We start from the raw sequence: 23,908 nt of genomic DNA, 5'->3' as shown, positions 1-23,908 counted from the left end.
TGGTTGTTTTAAAAATGAATGCAGTCTTTGAAAAACGTCTCATATAGAGGTCAAAACCTCGCGACGAAATCAATTAATATGGAACGTTTATAATCAATATGAACGGGAAATTTCAGTTGGTATCTGAGCGTTGGTCTTTGAGAACCAGAAAATTGTATTAGTGTGTCTTACCGAGTTTGTTAGGATGCATTAGTGAGTCTGGACTTTGACCGTGTTTTTCTTCAAAAACGATTGCATAACATTTTTTTGGTGGAAACTATATATTATTAACATATAAATATTATGTGATATATTAATCTCTTAACGTGTTTGATATTGTGTGATAGATGTCTACCTCTAGTACAAATCCCATTGATTCACCTAATAATAATGAAGAGTCGAATATATTTTGGGAAGATTCACAAATTCCCGAAGAGGAACCGGAAGAGGAGGAACCGGAAGAAAAGGAACCAGAAGAGGATGAATCGGAAGAGGAGGAACCAGAAGAAGAAGAGGTTCCGGAGGAAGAAATATTGATACCTATAGTAAATCGATTAAATAACAGAAAATCCTCAACCAACGGACCAAAGTTAATAATGGTCAATGGTGTTTCCGCCGAGGAAACAAAATATTGGAAAGATTACCAATTTTCCGATGAATCTGATCCCGATGAGGATTCCGATGATGTTATAGAAAATACCTCGACCCAGTTTAATAAAGCGAAAGAAAATAATAAGGGAAAAGGTATAAAAATAGAGAAACCCGATTCCAACCCCGATGAACTTTATATGTATCGACAACATCCGTATTTCCTAAAATGTAACAATGACCCGGGAACCTCTAAACCACCAGGTTTTTCTAAACCATTATGGAAAACGACGGCTCGTATTAGAGGAACACCATATATTCCTAGAAAATTAGGAAAACGAATCAAGTCCGAAGAAGAAGAAACCAGTGATTCAGATTAGAAGGTTGTAATCATGTTGTGTATTATATGTATTGTAGTGTGCTTGTACTTTTATGTTCTATGTAAAAATTGCTTGTATTGTTTGTTAATTATCTTTTACGAATCTAATCCTTGTCTATTTTACAGTATAAAAACAAAATGGACGTTAAGGGTAGACAACCGAATATTTTAGAAGACCTACCAGAGGATATGATTGAGGAAATCTTGTCTAGAGTCGGTCAGAATTCATCAGCACATTTAGTTATGGCGAAATTAACTTGTCAAACATTTGAAAGACTTTCCAGAAATGCCTTAGTTTATAAAAGGCTTTCCTTTGATAGGTGGGGTATATCACATTGGGGAGACCGTAAGTTACGCCGTGTTTTCTTTAAAGCGTTAAATGCGGGGAACCCAAATGCAATTTTACGCTACGGGTTAAGAACCTATTTTGACTCAACCTATCCCAACATAGGATTTCGTGAATTAGAAAGAGCTTCTAACATGCAACATAAAGAAGCATGTTATGCTTACGGGTTAGTGATGTTCGCTTCTCACCAAAGTGAGAAAAAGAACATTGGATTGCAACTTTTAAATAAAACCTTCCCACAAGTGACGGATTCAGTAGATGGGGTGAGAAACAAGGTTTTTAGATTATTACGGGGCTGTTGGACATTACGAAACCCTCGTCCTTTTGACGACATTACAACATGCTGCCTAGCCAATGGTCATAACGGTTATTTTTCACAAGACCAAGGATGGGAAGTCGTCTTAGTAAAACCAGAATGCATGACTTGTTTCTGGACTTATGAATTACGTGTCTTTATTTCCTTTGCTGAACAACTTGCGTATTAACTAGATTTATCTTCAAAACTGTCCCGTATCAAAGTGTACTATATTTCATGTTATATGTAATATAGCGATGTTGTAAGTTTGAAGAATATTTATATGTGATATATTATTATAATCTGATTTTCATATGGAATTATAGTAGTTGAATTGTATATTAGCTACTAAGTATGAACTTAACGGGTAGGTAGTACCCGAATTTAAACTTATAAAACGCTAATATGAAGAAAAAGCTTTTATAAATGAGTTCATATTATGCTACGAAATACTATTGACTACTCTTAATATTTTGTATGATTAACTCGATTCAGTTGGCTATTTTGAAGGAAATGGCACCGACTACTCGACACACCATGAATATGAGCGAAGAGGAATTTCGTACCTTTCTTGCTGCAAACATAGCCGCAGTACAGGCTGCGCTACATACCAACAATAACTCTGATCTAGCAATGCATCTAACGGTGCAAGAAATCGTGTAGGATGCTCCTACAAAGAATTCACTGCCTGCAAACCTTTGGAATTTGATGGAACCGAAGGACCAATTGGATTGAAACGGTGGACCGAGAAAGTTGAATCGGTGTTTGCTATAAGTAAGTGTACTGAAGAGGACAAAGTTAAGTATTCTACAAATACCTTCACAGGTACTGCGTTAACGTGGTGGAACACCTATCTTGAACAGGTAGGACAAAATGCTGCTTACGCACTACCGTGGTCGGCGTTCAAGAAATTGATGAATGAGCAGTACCGTCCTAGAAACGAAGTCAATAAACTCAAGGCAGAACTTAGAGAGTTACAAACACAAGGGTTCGATGTTACCACATATGAACGATGATTCACAGAGTTGTGCCTATTGTGTCCGGGAGCATTCGAAGATGAAGAAGAGAAGATCGACGCGTTTGTAAAAGGGTTACCAGTAAGGATTCAAGAAGATGTGAGTTCACACGAGCCCGCTTCTATACAGAAGGCAAGTCGAATGGCTAATAAACTCATAAATCAGATTGAGGGAAGAATTAAAGAGCAGGCGGCCGAAGAAGCCAACACGAAATAACTCAAGAGGAAGTGGGAGGAAAACGGTGACAAGAGTCACCAGTACAACAACAACAACAATTACAACCACAATCGCAACACCTATCCCAACAACCGCAACAACAATCGCAACAATAACCGCAATCCTAACAATAACTACAACAAACATCCCAACAACAACAACAATTACAACAACCGTTTCAACAACAATAATAATCCCAACAACAACCTCAATAACAACAACAGCAACAAAAACCAAAAACAGCCATGTCATAGGTGTGAAGAAAATCATCAGGGGTTTTGCACAACATTTTGCAACAGGTGTAAAAGAAATGGTCATAGCGCTACAAAGTGTGAGGTCTACGGACCAAAGTTTAACAGAACTAAAGGAACAAATAATGTCGGAACAAGTAATGCCGAAACGAATAGTGTCGGAGCAAGTAATACCAACGCTATTTGTTATAAATGTGGAAAACTGGGCCACATTATTAGAAATTGCCCGAATCAGGGGAATACTAATGGGCAGGGTCGTGGAAGAGTTTTCAATATTAATGCGGCAGAAGAACAGGAAGACCCGGAGCTTGTTACGGGTACGTTTCTTATTGGCGATAAATCTGCTTATGTTTTATTTGATTCGGGTGCGGATAGAAGCTATATGAGTAGAGAATTTTGTGCTAAATTAAGTTTCCCATTGAAGCCTTTGGATAGTTGATGTCGTGCGAGGTGTACGCGAAATACTATATATTTCTGATACGAAAAGCGATACAGATTACACAAGTTTTAATTATTTATTTACAGATGGGATATACCTAAACCTTGCTACAACACTATAGGCAGTGTACCTAATCATAGAGTAGTATAGTTTTTAGTAAGTCCGATTCGTTCCACAGGGAGACGACTTATTTTACACTATATTTTTAAACAATTATATTTGTACAAAATATATTATATATAGTAATAATATATAAAAGGGGGTTTACCGTTTAATGACCGGTTTGTTGATTTTATATTTTAAGTCACAATTAAAACCTAATGCAAAATATAAATGACGATAATTAAAGGTACGATGAAATATAAAATAAAATAATTATACTTATTTAAACTTCCGTAACCATGATGTTTGACGTTTTGATTTTAATTTATTACCCTGGGTTAATTGTCCTTTGTCCTGGATTATTCGATAAGTCCATCTGGTTTTGTCCATAATAGTCCATCGGTCATAATTATAAAGTGCGAGGGTCTTCGCCAAATTAACCTTATACCCGAAGTCAAATATTCCAACTAATTGGGGATTCGAACTGTAACAAAGTCTTAATACTTTGTCTAATGAATACACCAGGTTATCGACTGCGTGTAATCCAAGGTTTTAATACTTTGTTAACAATTACACCAATTATCCTTGAATGTAATCCGCCCCTGTTTTAATGAGTCCAGTGACTATTAATTCATCCCCGTGTCCGGTCAAATGAACAATAATTCGTATTTATAAATATCCCGCCTACCGTACCTGATCAAGCGTATGTGGTTATATATAACTACGTCAAATTGTAAATCTCTATATTAATCAAATATAAAGTCCATTAATAACCCATAGTCCCATTTCCACAAGTCTCGTTCTTTTGTCCAAACCCCAATTATGGTCCAAAGCCCAATAACCCCGTCTTAATATTTAGCCCAACATCACGATTACTTCGGCTCAAATAATCATAATAATAACTTAAGTACCAGAAATTAATTTAAAAAGGAGAACATAGCTTACATTGATTATTTATCGCGTAGTGTTACACGGACAGAGCTTCGACTTCAAAACCCGTAAAATAACCTTTACATTACCCAAACTAACTAATATATATATATATATATATATATATATATATATATATATATATATATATATATATATATTTATTTATTTATTTATTATATATTACAGAGAGATAGATTAAAATTTGTGTGTATAAACTAGTCAGATTTCGTGGCCTTTTATAGGCAGATCCTGAAATTGCTGCTCCGAGATCGCGAAGCAAATGTGCCTTCCAGCTCCGAGATCGCGAAGTAACGCACTCCAGCTCACCAACTTTTGGCCATTTGCTTGTCGACGTTTTTTTGATATAATATATAATATATAAATAATTTATATAATTATTTAAATATTATATTATATTCTTGTGCATAGTAGACTTGTAATTTTTGGTCCGTTGCATCGGGCGTTGATAGTTGGCTCAGGTGCAGGTTCCGGATTTTCGAACGCTTTTTCGTATAATTTAATATCTTGTACTTTGCGTTCCGCAACTTGTACTCTTGTAATTTTTAGACGTTTCTCATCAATAAATGGAACCACTTGGATTGTATCTTGTACGTTTGAGCATTTTGGACGTTTTTGTCTTCGAATCTTCGTTTTCGCCTTTTGTCTTCGCACTTATTTAATATAAACGAATATTACTTGAAAATAGAACAATTGCAACTGAAAACTTTACATATTGGAAGGATATTGCTACTAAATATATGTTCATTTGGAGCACTATCAAATATCCCCACACTTGAACGTTGCTTGTCCTCAAGCAATACATAACTTGAAATTAAATCACACGAATCACTTCTTTATTCTTCACACTTTATACATCAGTGATTTTGATACGGCGGTATAGACAATGATAGTAACGGTGTGGTTTACAGTCCCACATGACTATGAAAATTTAGATCCTTTAAGGAAATTGGATTTTTGTGAAAACATTTGATCATTTGAAAATTTCATTCTAGCTTTTGTCCTAGATAAGTTTTCCGGAATAACCCTTCACCGGTGTTGCAAAATATTTTTGTGGGTTTTGGGGGTTTCAGATTTGAAAATTTTATCTCAACACTTGCGGTTTTGTGTTACCCACTTGCTAACCTTGTATTAGGAAAGCAACACATCCAGTTTACTTGTCCCGTATATTACCTTTCAGCAAACTACCATCCGGTTGTAAAGGAAAGTGATGAACAAGAAACTGTTAAGGCAATGTCTAATGACATGCATTTGTTCATGGTCTAAAACGTGTCGGATGCTATTACTATCCTTTGTAGGAGCAATAGTAAAGATCATCCTATAATTTTTCGGTCTGGCACAAGGTCCTGTCTTCGACCATGCTATGCAACCACCGTTCTTACGGTTGACACCCGATTTGGTTCAGGTGACCTAATAAATTCCAGGTGAATTCTCAGGATTTTACGTTCAATGGTAATGAACGCATTGAAAATGGGTTTTTAGAAAACAAATCGGTTTTATTTTTGATCAAAATATTTTCTCGTTCAAGCTCGAGTTTAGATATCATCGAATTTCATGAGTTTGTAATTCTCAATTTTTAAGGTCAATCTCAAGGATTGAGTAATATCAGGCTTAAAAGCTGATTTTTAATCTTTAAGGAGATTATCCTTTCTGGAGGTCTGATTCATTAGTCTTATCAAGCTAATTTGCACGGCGCCCTCCCCATTTTACGAGACAGATCCTCTCATGGATAGGATAAGTCTGACCACATGGCGACCCTGTTTGATGCTGAGGTCCGTGGATTTCCTGCTGATTTTAGAGATGACTTTTCTAGATATTTTGTCAACCTACAGCTGGTCTGGACGACAACTTCTTGACCTAAATCAAGAAGCGCGTGTCTTTTTCGGAAGACTTTACTTCCTTTTAATGATGGAATTGATTCATCGTGTAGATCCATCTTTTCTTTTCTTTCATCGGGTAAAACAGTTAATTTAGTCCAAAACAAAAGCACCTGCAATAACTTTACAGAAACATGTGATAGATAGTTCTTAATTGAATAACTTGGTACATTCTCCCCACACTTGGCTTTTTTCATGCGTCTTTTTATATCATAATAAATAAATTCAAGCGTTTTAGTTGTTTCTCAATTTATGTCCTTTTCGAGGTAACAATAATTTCGACATTAACACCTAGTTTTATCGTTCATAAATATGTATAAATATGATTTTGAATTCATTTAGTTGAAAAATTTTAAAATTTTCACAATATTTAGAAAATAAGCCAAGTATAAACCCGAGAGAATTTATAACCCTTCCCCACACTTGAGATCATGCAATGCCCTCATTTGCATGAAATCAGACTCTAATTATAAATTCATGAGGGTGATTAGTGTAGAAAAGTGATTAATAATACCCAGTTTGTAATTACAAAGCTCGTCGAATGATAGATGGTGCACCTCATCGTTCATTCCTTCTTGTTTTATCACACATGTTTTTCTTCAAGAATGGTTGCTTTTCTGAACTGTTTGCTAATTTTTGAAAATGCGTCTTTTACCCTTACTCATCATGCATTTTTATTAACGAGTTATGCACTAACCCGAACCCCTAATTTAACGTTAAGTGGGGTTAGACTTCCCCACACTTAGCTGACGACATGTGAAGTCGGTAGAATAAGTTCCACGAATTAAAATAGTGAGCCAGTCATTTACATCTCGGGTGGTATAAAATATATCAATGGGTTTAAAGTTTATACCCACCCGATCGTCACTACTTAATTCTTTTTTAAGTGTAGCTTTTAGTAAATGGATATGTCTCTTTTCTGGTTCTTGGTCAAATGGATCGATATACACCGACATACATACTATAGGGTGGACAATTCCTAACATTTCCTTCCGTTTATTCTCGGGATTAAAGTTTTCACCTCTATTACCCAATTGGGTGAAATCCGAGGTGTCATTATCTATTACAGCTCGTGGTTCATCTTCGGTAGATGACTCGTCTATTGAGAATATTGGGTTGGAAGGTTGTGGCTGGATCGAAGTAATTTCTTCTTCATTAACGGTCCTTATTGGTTCCACCACTTTGTTCTTGGGGGTAAAATTTTCAACGTTATCGTTTTCCCAAGAGTACCAATTTGTCACCCTTACTTCTTCTTCTTCATCCATTGATGGATCGATGATTTCGTCGATTGAGGCTAATGTGTCGATATGTTGTGAAATTGGTAAAGTTGAATAATAAGTATCATCGGGATAATTGGTGATTTCGGAGCTCTCGAATTCATCAAAATTCGATGATATGAGATTTTCTTGCACAATATTCCTCAGATCAACAGGTGTGTAATCTGATAGAGTTTCAGCTTGCCTATTTACAAACTCTCTCATTTGTTCATTTTGAGCATCAAGTTCTTCGAGTTTGATTTTCATATAATCTAAAGAATTTTCAGACACATAATTTTCCTCGTCCTCTGGTTGTTGAGTTTGGATATATTCTTGGGAATAATCTCAATTTGGCTTATATTCTTCATAATCATTCCATTCAGGTTCCGTGGGTGCATAATTTTCCATAGGAACGTAATAATAACATTCCCATGTTGAATGATAATCTCCACAGATTTCAAAACCAGTTATTGTTTCATTATTCGTGATCCAAGATTGACCGAACAAATTGTCATCAACACCCGTTTGAGGGTATTGATTTAATTGATTTCGGATGTCATAAAGAGTTTCCAAGATATTTTCGAGGTTTTCCATACTACACTTAATTGATTTCGGATGTCATAAAGAGTTTCCAAGGATCGTCTGTTTATTCGAAGATTGATTTACGTTCTGGATATCATCAAATGCGGGTGAAGGAGGATGATATTCTAAAGACTGATTTTAGGACGCGTTACGGTCATTACGAGTTTATGGTTATGCCGTTTGGATTGACTAACGCACCAGCTGTGTTCATGGACCTCATGAACTGAGTGTGTGGGCCATATCTTGACAAGTTTGTCATTGTTTTCATCGATGACATACTTATTTACTCGAAGAATGATCAAGAGCACGAAGAACATTTGAGAAAAGTGCTAGAGTTGCTGAGAAAAGAAAAACTGTACGCTAAGTTTTCAAAGTGTGCATTTTGGTTGGAAGAAGTTCAATTCCTCGGTCACATAGTGAACAAAGAAGGTATTCAGGTGGATCCAGCAAAGATTGAAACCGTTGAAAAGTGGGAAACCCCGAAAACTCCGAAACACATACGCCAGTTTTTAGGACTAGCTGGTTACTACAGAAGGTTCATCCAAGACTTTTCCAGAATAGCAAAATCCTTGACTGCATTAACGCATAAAGGGAAGAAATTTGAATGGAAAGATGAACAAGAGAAAGCGTTTCAATTGTTAAAGAAAAATTTAACTACGGCACCTATATTGTCATTACCTGAAGGGAATGATGATTTTGTGATATAATGTGACGCCTCAAAGCAATGTTTCGGTTGTGTATTAATGCAACGAATGAAAGTAATTGCTTATGCGTCTAGAAAATTGAAGATTCACGAACAGAATTATACGACGCATGATTTGGAATTAGGCGCGGTTGTTTTTGCATTAAAGACTTGGAGGCACTACTTATATGGGGTCAGAAGTATTATATATACCGACCACAAAAGTCTTCAACACATATTTAATCAGAAACAACTGAATATGAGGCAGCGTAGGTGGATTGAATTGTTGAAGGATTACGATTTAGAGATTCGTTACCACCCGGGAAAGGCAAATGTGGTAGCCGACGCCTTGAGCAGAAAGGATAGAGAACCCATTCGAGTAAAAGCTATGAATATAATGATTCACATTAACCTTACTACTCAAATAAAGGAGGCGCAACAAGCAGTTTTAAAAGAGGGAAATTTAAAGGATGAAATACCCAAAGGATCGGAGAAGCATCTTAATATTCGGGAAGATGGAACCCGGTATAGGGCTGAAAGAATTTGGGTACCAAAATTTGGAGATATGAGAGAAATGGTACTTAGAGAAACTCATAAAACCAGATACTCAATACATCCTGGAACGGGAAAGATGTACAAGGATCTCAAGAAACATTTTTGATGGCCAGGAATGAAAGCCGATGTTGCTAAATACGTAAGGGAATGTTTGACGTGTTCTAAGGTCAAAGCGGAGCATCAGAAACCATCAGGTCTACTTCACCAACCCGAAATCCCGGAATGGAAATGGGAAAACATTACCATGGATTTCATCACTAAATTGCTAAGGACTGTAAGTGGTTTTGATACTATTTGGGTAATAGTTGATCGTCTCACCAAATCAGCACACTTCCTGCCAATAAGAGAAGATGACAAGATGGAGAAGTTAGCACGGCTGTATTTCAAGAAAGTCGTTTCCAAACATGGAATACCAATCTCTATTATCTCTGATAGGGATGGCAGATTTATTTCAAGATTCTGGCAGACATTACAGCAAGCATTAGGAACTCGTCTAGACATGAGTCCTGCCTTTCACCCACAAACTGATGGGCAAAGCGAAAGGACGATACAAATGCTTGAAGACATGCTACGAGCATGTGTTATTGATTTTGGAAACAGTTGGGATCGACATCTACCGTTAGCAGAATTTTCCTACAACAACAGCTACCATTCAAGCATTGAGATGGCGCCGTTTGAAGCACTTTATGGTAGAAAGTGCAGGTCTCCGATTTGTTGAAGTGAAATGGGGGATAGACAGATTACGGGTCCGGAGATAATACAAGAAACTACCGAGAAGATCATCCAAATTCAACAACGGTTGAAAACCGCTCAAAGTCGACAAAAGAGCTACGCCGACATTAAAAGAAAAGATATAGAATTTGAAATTGGAGAGATGGTCATGCTTAAGGTTGCACCTTGGAAAGGCATTGTTCAATTTGGTAAACGAGGGAAATTAAATCCAAGGTATATTGGACCATTCAAGATTATTGATCGTGTCGGACCAGTAGCTTACCGACTTGAGTTACCTCAACAACTCGTGGCTGTACATAAGACTTTCCACGTCTCGAATTTAAAGAAATGTTTTTCTAAAGAAGATCTCACTATTCCGTTAGACGAAATCCAAATCAACAAAAAACTTCAATTCATCGAAGAACCCGTCGAAATAATGGATCGTGAGGTTAAAAGACTTAAACAAAACAAGATACCAATTGTTAAGGTTCAATGGAATGATCGTAGAGGACCCGAGTTCACCTGGGAACGAGAAGATCAGATGAAGAAGAAATACCCACACTTATTTCCAGAAGATACGTCAACACCTCCAACTGCTTAAAATTTCGGGACGAAATTTATTTAACGGGTAGGTACTGTAGTGACCCGAACTTTTCCATGTTTATATATATTAAATGAAATTGATATTTACATGATTAAGTGTTTCCAACATGTTAAGCAATCAAACTTGTTAAGACTTGATTAATTGAAATAGGTTTCATATAGACAATTGACCACCCAAGTTGACCGGTGATTCACGAACGTTAAAACTTGTAAAAACTATATGATGACATATATATGATTATATATATATATATATATAGTTAACATGATATTATGATAAGTAAGTATCTCATTAGGTATTTTAACAATGAGTTATATACATAAAATTGTGTTTATTGAATTAAGAAACTCGAAACGATATATATAACGATTATCGTTATAACAACGTCTTATTAGTTACATATGAATCATATTAAGATATTGTTACACTATTTTTAATCATGATAAATTATAAGTAAACATGTCATTATGTATATTAACAATGAACTACATATGTAAAAACAAGACTACTAACTTAAGGATTTCAAAACGAGACATATATGTAACGATTATCGTTGTAACGACATTTAAATGTATATATATCATATTAAGATATATTAAGATATCATAATATCATGATAATATAATAATTTAACATCTCATTAGATATAATAAATATTTGGTTAACAACATTTACCAAGATCGTTAACTTAATTTTTCAAATCAACATTTACATGTAACGACTAACGATGACTTAACGACTCAGTTAAAATGTATATACATGTAGTGTTTTAATATGTATTCATACACTTTTGAAAGACTTCAAGACACTTATCAAAATACTTCTACTTAACAAAAATGCTTACAATTACATCCTCGTTCAGTTTCATCAACAATTCTACTCGTATGCACCCGTATTCGTACTCGTACAATACACAGCTTTTAGATGTATGTACTATTGGTATATACACTCCAATGATAAGCTCTTAGCAGCCCATGTGAGTCACCTAACACATGTGGGAACCGTCATTTGGCAACTAGCATGAAATATCTCAAAAAATTACAAAAATATGAGTAATCATTCATGACTTATTTACATGAAAACAAAATTACACATCCTTTATATCTAATCCATATACCAACGACCAAAAACACCTACAAACACTTTCATTCTTCAATTTTATTCATCTAAGTGATCTCTCTCAAGTTCTATCTTCAAGTTCTAAGTGTTCTTCATAAATTCTATAAGTTCTAGTTTCATAAAATCAAGAATACTTTCAAGCTTGCTAGCTTACTTCCAAACTTGTAAAGTAATCATCCATCTTCAAGAAATCTTTCTTATTTACAGTAAGATATCTTTCTAATACAAGGTAATACTTATATTCAAACTTTGATTCAATTTCTATAACTATAACAATCTTATTTCGAGTGGAAATCTTACTTGAACTTGTTTTCGTGTCATGATTCTGCTTCAAGAACTTTCAAGCCATCCAAGGATCCTTTGAAGCTAGATCTATTTTTCTCATTTCCAGTAGGTTTATCCACAAAACCTGAGGTAGTAATGATGTTCATAACATCATTCGATTCATATATATAAAACTACCTTATTCGAAGGTTTAAACTTGAAATCACTAAAATATAGTTTAGTTAATTCTAAACTTGTTCGCAAACAAAAGTTAATCCTTCTAACTTGACTTTTAAAATCAACTAAACACATATTCTATATCTATATGATATGCTAACTTAATTATTTAAAACCGAAAAACACGAAAAACACCGTAAAACCGGATATACGCCGTTGTAGTAACACCGCGGGCTGTTTTGGGTTAGTTAATTAAAAACTATGATAAGTTTTGATTTAAAAGTTGTTCTTCTGGGAAAATGATTTTTCTTATGAACATGAAATTATATCCAAAAATCATGGTTAAACTCAAAGTGGAAGTATCTTTTCCAAAATGGTCATCTAAACGTCGTTCTTTCGACTGAAATGACTACCTTTACAAAAACGACTTGTAACCTGTAATTACGACTATAAACTTATACTTTTTATGTATATATTCATAAACTTAAGTTCAATATGAAACCATAGCAATTGGATTCACTCAAAACGGATTTAAAACGAAGAAGTTATGGGTAAAACAAGATTGGTTATTTTTGCTTGTTGTAGCTACGTGAAAATTGGTAACAAATCTATATTAATGATATCCTAGCTAACTTATAATGTATTATACATGTATTCTAATATATTATGTAATCTTGGGATACCATAGACACGTATGCAAATGTTTTGACATATCATATCGACCCATCTATATATATTATTTGGAACAACCATAGACACTCTATATGCAGTAATGTTGGAGTTAGCTATACAGGGTTGAGGTTGATTCCAAAAATATAGATAGTTTGAGTTGTGATCTAGCCTGAGACGTGTATACACTGGGTCGTGGATTGATTCAAGATAACATATATCGATTTATTTCTGTACATCTAATTATGGACAACTAGTTGTAGGTTACTAACAAGGACAGCTGACTTAATAAACTTAAAACAGTAAAACGTATTAAACATGTTGTAAATATATTTTGAACATACTTTGATATATATGTACATATTTGTTATAGGTTCGTGAATCGACCAGTGGCCAAGTCTTACTTCCCGACGAAGTAAAAATCTGTGAAAGTGAGTTATAGTCCCACTTTTAAAATCTAATATTTTGGGATGAGAATACATGCAGTTTTATAAATGTTTTACGAAATAGACACAAGTAAATGAAACTACATTATATGGGTGAATGATCGAAGCCGAATATGCCCCTTTTGCTTGGTAGCCTAAGAATTAGTAAACCGATCTACTAATTGACGCGAATCCTAAAGATAGATCTATTGGGCCTAACGAACCCCATCCAAAGTATCGGATGCTTTAGTACTTCGAATTCGTTTTTATCATGTCCGAAGGATTTCCCGGAATGATAGGGGATATTCTTATATGCATCTTGTTAATGTCGTTTACCAGGTGTTCACCATATGAATGATTTTTATATCTATGTATGGGATGTATATTGAAATATGAAATCTTGTGGTCTATTATTATGATTTGATAATATATAGGTTAAACCTATAACTCACCAACATTTTTGTTGACGTTTTAAGCATGTTTATTCTCAGGTGATTATTAAGAGCTTCCGCTGTTGCATACTAAAATAAGGACAAGATTTGGAGTCCATGCTTGTATGATATTATGTAAAAACTACATTCAAGAAAATTATTTTTGATGTAATATATTCTTATTGTAAACCATTATGTAATGATCGTGTGTAAACGGTATATTTTAGATTATCATTATTTGATAATCTACGTAATGTTTTTTAAACCTTTATAGATAAAATAAAGGTTATGGTTGTTTTAAAAATGAATGCAGTCTTTGAAAAACGTCTCATATAGAGGTCAAAACCTCGCAACGAAATCAATTAATATGGAACGTTTATAATCAATATGAATGGGACATTTCACAGCAGGTTCTTGTTCTCGAGGAAAAAGGCATTACTTATTATTAGTTTAATGACTTTATTTTTTACAAAAATAAAGACATTAAACTGGGGGGACTTAATGGTGTATCCTAGGGGATACACGCATAAAAACATCATTTTTATACAGAAAAGTGGATCAAGTGACACAAAACATGATGAAATTTGGCAGCTTTAATTATGTGTTGTTCAGCGTTCAGTATTCGCCGCCCAGCGTATAGCAGGCAGCTTCTATGCTTAAGCCCTTTAATTCAGCACGTGAACGGCACGCAGCCACGTCAGCACACGCCACCGACATTCCGGATACTTCACGTAACATAACCATTCAGTGATTGACACGTGTATCCCGAGAATTTTGGACATTCTACACCTATAAATAGACCCCCTGGGTCACCACATCTCACATCATTCTGATCTGAACTTCAGTCAGAGAGAAATACACTTTCTCTCTCACACAGTTCTTTCTCACTCTAAACATACACTAGCCGCTTAGCAGCAATACGCTATACGGATCAATTTCAGATTGATCCTCAGATTGATTGAGGCCACCCCTCGGATCATCCATCCGTGTTCCAGGTCTGCAGAGATAATTTCTCGAGGGCAAACAACAATCAACATTATACGCCATACGCTGAGCAGCTATTGTCTTGTACTGGTACCAGGCAACATGTAGAGATGATTTACAGTATAATTGGTCAAGATCAATCTACGCTTGATCAGGTTTTCATAGATCTCAAAGGATCTAGATCAAGAGTTGGGCGTAGAGATCTGGTTAGGGTAAAACAAAAACACGAATAAACACAAGACTCCCCTTTGAAGACAAATCTGCAGCGGAAGAACAAGGAGATCAAAGATAAACAAACCCTAATTTATAAAAAAAATTAGGGTTTCTCACCAAATAACTTCTGATTAGCAAAAAATTGACCCAAAATAGAATTCACAAGTCGATGTCGAACCCAAACACAGTAATAACAGTAAAACTTTCAACCAATCTTGAAAGATATGATTGAATAACAGAAACCCTAATTCTCAGATCTGAAAATTAGACAACAATGAATCACGAGATCGAATAAAATCAACCTTGCCGCTCTGATACCATGAACAAAACAGTAGAAGAATCACAAGATATAATCCTTCAATCACCATAGGATAAAACCTCTATTAACAAGAGATTAATCAAATTAAAACCAAAGAAAACAAAAGATCCAGTTCACTCAATTACACAATGATTCACTCTTAACAAGATCAATACAGTTTGATCTTGTTATCACTCACAAATCAAATGAAACAGTAAACCCTAAAACTGAGAGAGAGAGAGAGAGAGAGAGAGAGAGGGAGAGAGAGAGAGAGAGATTTCGATATAGATGAAAAACTGCATAATAAATTAAAAAGAAATAAATTAAATATATATAAATTAGATAAATTGCATCCAGGTCCTCCAAGTCTTTAAGCTTTCATTTCAGGTTCAGCACAAAAGTTTCTCCTTTCAAAATTATAACCCAAAAATCAACTTTGAAATAATGACTGCAAGACCCCTGTACATTACTTAATCCAGAAGTAAATAAAAAACTTTAAACAAGAAAACTTTGTAAACATATAATTTCAATAATTTTAGAAAGAAAATTTTTCTCATTTCTCATTTTTTTTTTTTCTTGACACTTTTGTAAATGCCACGAAGGTCACACTTTTTTGTTGTATAAACCTTTCTATCCCCGTTCCGTTTATCCATCATATAAGATAAGAAGATTATGTTCTCACAAATAACAGAAATCTAATTACCCTCCATTTTTCAACGTAAATGTATCTCCACAATTTCTTCTTCATCACAACTTCCTTAAAACCCTCACTTCCAATTCACAAATTCCCTTCAATCAAATGCACGGCAGATACATCTCATCACCGATTCAACCTCGCACAATCACTACAATCCGAAACATTAAACATTCTCGAATGGCCGTCGGTGTGCAACCAGATCTCCGCTTTCACTTCTACTACGATGGCCGGTACGGCTGCCCTAAACGGTCAGGTTCCGATTGGACGAACGCCTGACGAGAGCAGGAAGTTTTTAAATCAAACTTCGGCTGCTTTCGCGCTTCCTTTACCGCCTGATTTTTCAGGAATTGAAGATGTTTCGGTGATCGTTGAGGCGGCTGTTTCCGGTCAGTTGCTTTCGATCAGAGAGATTTGTGCGGTGAAACGGACATTACAGTCAGCTAAGGTTTTGTTTGTTCAGTTGGAGAAGGTTAATCTACAATCAGATAGGTATAAAGCCCTAAATTACATCTTTTTTTATGGCTTTTGATCTCATTGCATTAGCCTTAAATTACCTAACACAGTGTTATGAATGAACTTTTGTATAAAGTGAATGAATGTGATTATTAGTCTCTTGCATTCTGTTACAGTTGACATATAACATGTCACTGAGATACTCATGATAAACATTTTCAGTTCAAAGTAGTTTATTGGATACCATATTTATTGAATTAACACAGGTACTATCCTCTGCTTGAAATTCTTCAGAATTGCAATTTTTTAACGGAGCTGGAGCAGAAAATAGACTTCTGTATAGACAGTAAGCTCTCAATCATTCTTGATAGAGCCAGCGAAGATTTAGAGATTATTAGGTCTGAAAGAAAAAGTAACATGGAAGATCTCGACTCTTTATTAAAAGACATATCCACAAAGATTTTTCAGGCTGGGGGTATCGACAAACCATTAGTAACCAAACGCCGATCAAGATTATGTGTTGGTATTCGGGCTTCTCATAAATCATTGTTACCAAATGGTATAGTTTTGAATGTTAGCAGCTCGGGAGCAACGTACTTTATGGAACCCAAAGAAGCGGTGGACTTAAACAACATGGAAGTCAGGCTTTCAAATGCTGAAAAAGTTGAGGAACAAGCCATATTAGGTTTGTTGTCATCTGAAATCGCAGAATCGGAATTCGAGATTAAGCACTTGTTAGATAGTGTTCTTGAAATTGATTTTGCAATTGCAAGAGCTGCTCATGCTCGGTGGATAAATGGGGTATGTCCAGTTTTAAACGAATCTGGTCTCTTGTCAGTAGATATTGAAGGTATACAACATCCTTTGCTTCTTGAGGCCTCTTTGAAAAGTTTATCACATAATATAGCTTCCAAATCTATAAACTCTGTTCTTTGGTGTGAGATAAATGGAGTGACAAGTCAACGGTTTACTTTTCCTGTTCCAATTGACATTAAAGTTAAAAATGAAACAAGGGTGGTTGTGATCTCAGGACCTAACACTGGGGGTAAAACTGCTTCAATGAAAACATTAGGATTGGCGTCGATTATGTTGAAGGCCGGTATGTATTTACCAGCTAAAAATCATCCGACCCTTCCATGGTTTGATTATGTTTTAGCAGATATAGGAGACAGTCAGGTAATACTTTACGCCAGGGTTGCAGAACTTGAAATTACTAGGCGAGTACTCGGTTTTTGCAACTTGGGGCAGACTTGGTCAAACTCGGTCAAAATCAGGTTAAAATGCGGTCAAAATTGGGTCGAAATGCGCTCTAAATCTTTCAAAACTCAGTCAAAACTCGGTTAAAATCAGTCAAACTCAGTCAAGATCTGTAAAAACTCAATCAAAATCGGTCAAAACTCAGTCAATATTGGGTCGAATTGCGGTCAAACTCGGTCAAACCCGGGTCGAATTGCAGTCAAAATCGGTCGAAGCTTAGTCAAAATTGTTAAAACTCGGTTGAAATCGGTGAAAATCGGTAAAAACTCAGTCAAAATAGGTCAAAACTCAGTCAATATCGGGTCATGATGCGGTTAAGATTGGTCAAAACTAGGTCAAAATCGGGTCGAAATGTGGTCAAATCGGTCAAAGTCAAAAGTAGTAACAGTCGAACTTGGTCAACACCAAGTACTCTCCGAGTACTCCCTAAAAAGTCCCAACCGAATACTACCCGAGTAGCGATTTTTGCAACCTTGGTTTTATGCTCCTCCCTATTATTGTAACTATGTAACCATGGTTCTTTGTTCTGGTTATTGTATGTCAACTAACATTCTTATTTTCTCATTGTTTTATTGTAGTCTCTGGAACAAAGCCTTTCAACGTTTAGTGGTCACCTTTCACGGATCTGTAAGATGTTAGAAGTGACCTCCAAAAAATCACTCATTCTTATCGACGAAATTGGAAGTGGGACCGACCCATCAGAGGGCGTAGCACTATCAACTAGCATACTTGAGTATCTTAAAGATAGAGTTAACTTAGCTGTAACAACTACACATTATGCAGATTTATCTCTTCTTAAAAAGAAAGATTCTCGATATGAGAATGCAGCAATGGAGTTCTCATTGGAGACTCTACAACCTACTTACAGAATACTATGGGGTAGCACAGGCGAATCGAATGCATTGAACATTGCTAAATCGATAGGGTTCGATGAAAATTTAGTTGCACGTGCAGAAACATGGGTCGAGAGGTTGATGCCAGATAAGGCAGAGAAACGGAGAGGTTTGCTTTATCAGTCTTTAATGGATGAAAAAAACAGATTAGAACTTGAGGCAAACAGAGCTGCACATATATATTCAAACACAATGAATCTTTATAATGAGGTATTAGTTCTTGCTTTATTATTTTGTTGAGGTGGCAATCTCAACACTTTTATGGATGAATGGGTCAATTCGGGTATACTTTCTCTCTTACGGGTAAGCGGGTATTTAAAAAGAAAATATTTAAAGGAAACAGTGTAAATCGGTCATGGGTTAAAAATCACCCAAAAGTAAAGAAAAATTTTGACAATAAGTATTTCTTTACAACCAAACCAAAACGTGTCTACAACAACAACAACAAAACTCAATACCACATAAGTGGTGTATGGGGGAGGTGAGATGTAGACAATCCTTCCACTATCTGAGAATAAAGATAAGTCACCCAGAGTGAAATACTCTCAAAAGTAGAGAAAGTCATCCCTCTCTCTATTCGATGGATAAAGAGATTGCTTCCGAGTGAACCTCCGGCCAATAAGTAGAAAAAGATTTTTAAAAATTAAAATAAAATTGAGACGCCATGAAAATGGTAAAATCAAATTTTTAATGGGTTGTAAATCCTGCCTGAAAATTTAAATTTAGGCTCTAAGAGTCAACCAAGTCGCCAATAAAGCGACGCTTGCTGTCGACTCAATAACTAGAGCCGTAAACAAACCAAAATGTGCCTGTTTAACTTTTTTACTCAACTCGTGAACCACTCATCTTAATATCCTGGTTAAGTTATTATATCATGAATCTTTAACAAATTTGTCTATTTTTTTCTTTTCATCCTTTGTGAAGATTCTAAATGAGGCAGTTGATCTTCCCATACGCGAAGCAGCTCTTAAGGCAAAAGAAACTCAAAAGATCCAAAAGGAAGTAATTTCCGTTAAGTCTCAGATAGAGAAAATAGTGAAGGACTTTGAAGAAAAGCTTACAACTACTAGTGTCGATCAGCTTAATGCACTTCTTAAAGAATCCGAGTCTGCTATTTCTTCAATTGTTGAGGCTCATCGGTACACTGAAGAGATGTCTGTAACAGAAGCAGAAATATCTTCTGTTAGACTGAAGGTGGGGGACCAAGTAATTGTGAGAGGATTAGGAAATAAATTGGCAACTATAGTTGAACCACCTGGGACTGATGGTACTGCCCTTGTCCAATATGGTAAAATTAGTGTTCGTGTGAATGTAAGAAGTATGAGAGCTGTTCAGAGTAGTGATATGACCACCCCAACAGCAAATTCACAATCACAAACCAAAAAGCAGGTATGAAATTATTGGTTGATTCAATATATCCCGGTAGGTGTTTGAATAGTATATAGTTTGGTCAAAACGTGTATATTGGCAGAGACACGCTAACTCTGTGTGCCGTAGCACCCACCAATCCCACCCCGAAAGGGACCTGTGCCGGAAAAGCACCTCCTCCCGGGAACCACAGTGACGGCAAGACGATCTTTACCCCAACTAGCTAGTCCCCCGAAGCACTTCACATATCCCCCCCCGGAGGGGAGAATAATTCCATGCGGGGCGCCCAGACTGAGAATCGAACCTGCGCCTTTATTTGGTCAAGCTTCCCCCACTGTGGGCCCAGGGATCAAAGGCATCGGGTACCACTGAGCTAGAAGCTCGTTGGTTGAATAGTATATAGTTACTATAAGGTAATAGGGGGGGGGGGAAATAGGTGGGTTGGGTAAAGGGTTGAAGCAGAATTGGGTCAAAGTTAACCCTAAATACTGTTTCCTATTAGACAATTAGTGTGTTAGAATTAGCTGACAAAAGTATTGTAATTCTCTATTGTTTTATGTACAATGATTTAGAAGGTTTTATGAATTGAAACATTTTGAGCCGTCTCCTTTCAATTATACTTGGTTAACCCATTGGTTTAGAACCAGTGGCGGAACTTGAACCCGAATACAGATGGGGTGAGTGTAAAAATTAAATAATGTTTTTATTGTCAGGAGGGGTAAACACTTAAAAAAAACCTTATTTTTTAGTTTAAAAAAAAAAAAAAGTGTAATCTTTTTTCCCCCGCTAAATTCAGGTGGGGCGAATACCCCCTTTGGGTTATACTAAGTACCGCCACTGTTTAAAACATAACCCATTCAATAGTAAATTGCTCGAAATTGTCACCTGTGACAGTAACATTTTGATTAAGATCCAACTGAATCTTTTTTTTTTTTTTTTTTTTTTAACCTGGGTATCCAAACGGTCAACTTGACTAATCCCAGGGCGACTACTCGCTACGCGAGCAGCACGGAGTCATTGCAGGCGAACCTCCGTGGCCATGAATCTGATAGTGAATTGAGCATTTCATTAGAAGGGTTGTTTAGAAAAGGGCAAATGACCCAAAAGGGAAACATAAGCGTCCAAAATTACCAATCAAAGTAATATGAATTTCTCTGATGTCTGAAAAAGATCATATATTTTAAATCATTCCCAAAAAGGATACGGAGTATTATTTTACATTCCACACACATAGTAAATTCTATACTTACGCCCAATAATAAGTTGAATGCGTACAACTGATGTTTTCAAAACTTGAATACATATAGCAAAACATTTCAAACTTGACATGTATTGTATGTAGTCTGACTATATTCGTGTGTTTTATAGGGACAGAGGATCAAAAGCCTAAAGAGTTTATCAGATGATATCAGCAATAATAGTAAAGAGGTTTCATATGGACCAGTGCTTCAGACATCAAAGAACACAGTTGATTTACGTGGTATGAGAGTGGAGGAAGCATCTCGCCACCTTAATTTGGCTATAGATTCAACTGGGTCTGCCTCGGTTCTCTTTATTATTCACGGGATGGGTACGGGTGTTGTGAAGGAATGCACACAAACAATATTAAAAAAACACCCGCGTGTTGTTAAGTTTGAACAAGACGGTCCAACTAATTATGGTTGTACAGTTGCATACATTAAATAAATATATACATACCGGTTTTTTTTTTTTTTTTTTTTCAGGAAGAAATGGTTGTCTCGTTTCTTTCGGTTTTAAAAATGTTTTGGAATCTGGTTCGTAACTACCAAACGGGAATGTCAGAAATGGAAAAATGTTATAGTACCTAAAAGAGGTGTCACAACTGCTTCCACCTTTTGCATTCTCATGATTGATCGGTTTTTGAGTCCTAGTGTTCAGTGGCTTTATGTGCCGATTCAGTGGCCCAAAATGTCTTAGCATTGGGTCATCCAACCTTCGCACCAAATAGTTCAAACTTATTTCCTCAACCAAATATTATGAATCAGACGTATATCCCATCGTATTTTTACACAAAGTAAAACTTGAGTATGTCGTCATTTATGAATTTGATATCCATAAACATATATTACGCCATCAACTTGCACACCTTAGAAAAGTGTGGTTACAGCGACCTTTTGGTAACCATCAATGACAGAAATCGACTTCCCATAGATAATTTATGACTTGTTCCGGGATAGGATGCTTGGAAAAAATACCATTAACCTTCTAATCAGATGCAAAAAGGATTCTGTTCTGGGATAGGATGCTTGGAAAAAGATATGACGTAAACAAAAATGAGATTATGTTGATGCAGATTTCGACAACATGGGTATTAAAAATAACATCGATTCTTTATTGTGCTTAAAGTTTGTGGGACATATCCATGTCCTTTCTCGCTCGTAGGCGACCAACTCCGCTAGGAGTTCTGCGGCGATTTAGGTGAGGCGATCTGTTTTTGTGTGTGGTTGTCGCTTTTGGCTTTGCCTGAGCACACCTGTGCGTCAGAGTTTTTTCTCCGGCGTATGTTTGCTGGATTTACTCCGGCTTTCTTATTTGTTTGAATAACTTGGCATCTTTACTTCTTTTGCTAGTTGCTTCTTCTGGTGTTCATCGTTTTTGGGGACCGGAGTGGGGTACCGGCTTTCTCTTTCGTTTCCTGGATCTATCTTCTTTTTGGTCTTTCCTGTCTTTCTGTTCCTTTGTTTGGTCTCGTGCAGGTTGCGGAGTTTGGCCGGTTCCCGGTCATTTTTTGGGTCAGTACAACCCGGTGCCATTTAGCTGGTGGTGATTGTGGCCGGAGCTCCGGTCTACTTACCAGATTCTAGGTTGCAGGTCGCCACTTCGTTGCCTTTCATTTGGTGCTTGCTCCATCTTCCCCGCCGTCGTGTCCTATTCAGGTGGGTCGATGTTGTTGCCGCCGTTGTCGATGTTTGGTTCGGCTTCAGAAAATCAAGGTTTGCGGCGGCGATCTCTCGGAGGTTCTTCGGCCGCCTGAACGGTCGTTTATGTCTGATCGATAGCTTCGGTGTTTCGTGGGTGGTATTTCGTTTGGTGGGTTCCTCCGGGTTTTATTAGCATCGAGAGATTTTCTCGATTTACTGGTCTCGAGGTGGGTGGTGTTAGTTTGAACGCAGGTTCTTATACTACAGATGTGTTGGTTAGTTTGAATGCGGGTTCTTATACTACAGATTGTTCAGATCTGCTCAATTTATACCTCACTTGATCATTTCATCTATTTATATAAATTATATATACGTATTTTTGCCAAAACAAAAATCCCATGTCCGTACTCTCTACTCTCTAGTTGCAAGTTTCTACAATGTGTGTGTTATATATGCCGTTTTGTGTTTAATTTTTGACTGTTTAATACAGATTTTTTACCCATTTCCAAAAAATGAAATATAAAAAGAACATGCGTTGTAGAACTAGCAATATATGAATTACGAAAATGGCAATGATAAATCCAACAAATAATGCATACTACAATGTCAATGCATATATTTGATGAATTTATCAAAAATAGTCAGTTAGCTACTGTGAAACACTAAACATAGAAACCATTAAAGTGTTTATAAAGCTTTTTCAAGCACCTTTGTAAACTTTTTTGAAGGGTAAAAAAGCTCAAAAACTGACGCCACATATTAATAGTTTGTTTTTTAAAAGCATATTTCATGTTTTTGAAATATATGGAAGAAGGTAAAAACAAGTGTTTGTGGATAAACCAAAAGACCCATATTACAAATTCTGAATGTCACAATTAAAAGTTTACCCGACCCATTCGACAGGCACTAAAGATATACCAATTTTTGACTGATTAACTAACCCACAAGC

The 23,908-nt window shown here is 36.1% G+C and overlaps 1 protein-coding gene across 2 annotated transcripts; it reads left to right on the top strand.

Annotated features, from left to right (window-relative positions):
- The first annotated feature begins 16,111 nt into the window (after positions 1 to 16,111).
- LOC139897384 (uncharacterized) lies at positions 16,112 to 21,790 on the top strand. 2 transcript variants are annotated; one of them, XM_071880081.1, is made up of 5 exons: positions 16,112 to 16,595; positions 16,826 to 17,735; positions 18,395 to 18,919; positions 19,634 to 20,098; positions 21,452 to 21,790. In XM_071880081.1, the coding sequence occupies exons 1-5, from the start codon at positions 16,132 to 16,134 to the stop codon at positions 21,761 to 21,763; spliced, it is 2,676 nt and encodes an 891-aa protein (XP_071736182.1). In that variant the 5' UTR covers positions 16,112 to 16,131; the 3' UTR covers positions 21,764 to 21,790. The 2 variants fall into 2 exon arrangements, with proteins under 2 accessions (XP_071736182.1, XP_071736181.1); XM_071880080.1 differs by having other exon boundaries at positions 21,446 to 21,790.
- The last annotated feature ends 2,118 nt before the right edge of the window (positions 21,791 to 23,908 follow it).

Source organism: Rutidosis leptorrhynchoides, chromosome 3 (assembly GCF_046630445.1).
Source record: "Rutidosis leptorrhynchoides isolate AG116_Rl617_1_P2 chromosome 3, CSIRO_AGI_Rlap_v1, whole genome shotgun sequence".
Classification (NCBI taxonomy): Eukaryota; Viridiplantae; Streptophyta; class Magnoliopsida; order Asterales; family Asteraceae; genus Rutidosis; species Rutidosis leptorrhynchoides.
This window is presented reverse-complemented; position numbering and strand designations above follow the sequence as displayed.

Coding starts and splice junctions, on each gene's coding strand:
- LOC139897384 (XM_071880080.1), top strand. CDS start 16,132: ATGTATCTCCACAATTTCTTCTTCATCACAACTTCCTTAAAACCCTCA. Junction 17,736..18,394: donor CAGATATAGGAGACAGTCAG/GTAATACTTTAC, acceptor GTTTTATTGTAG/TCTCTGGAACAAAGCCTTTC. Junction 18,920..19,633: donor CAATGAATCTTTATAATGAG/GTATTAGTTCTT, acceptor TCCTTTGTGAAG/ATTCTAAATGAGGCAGTTGA.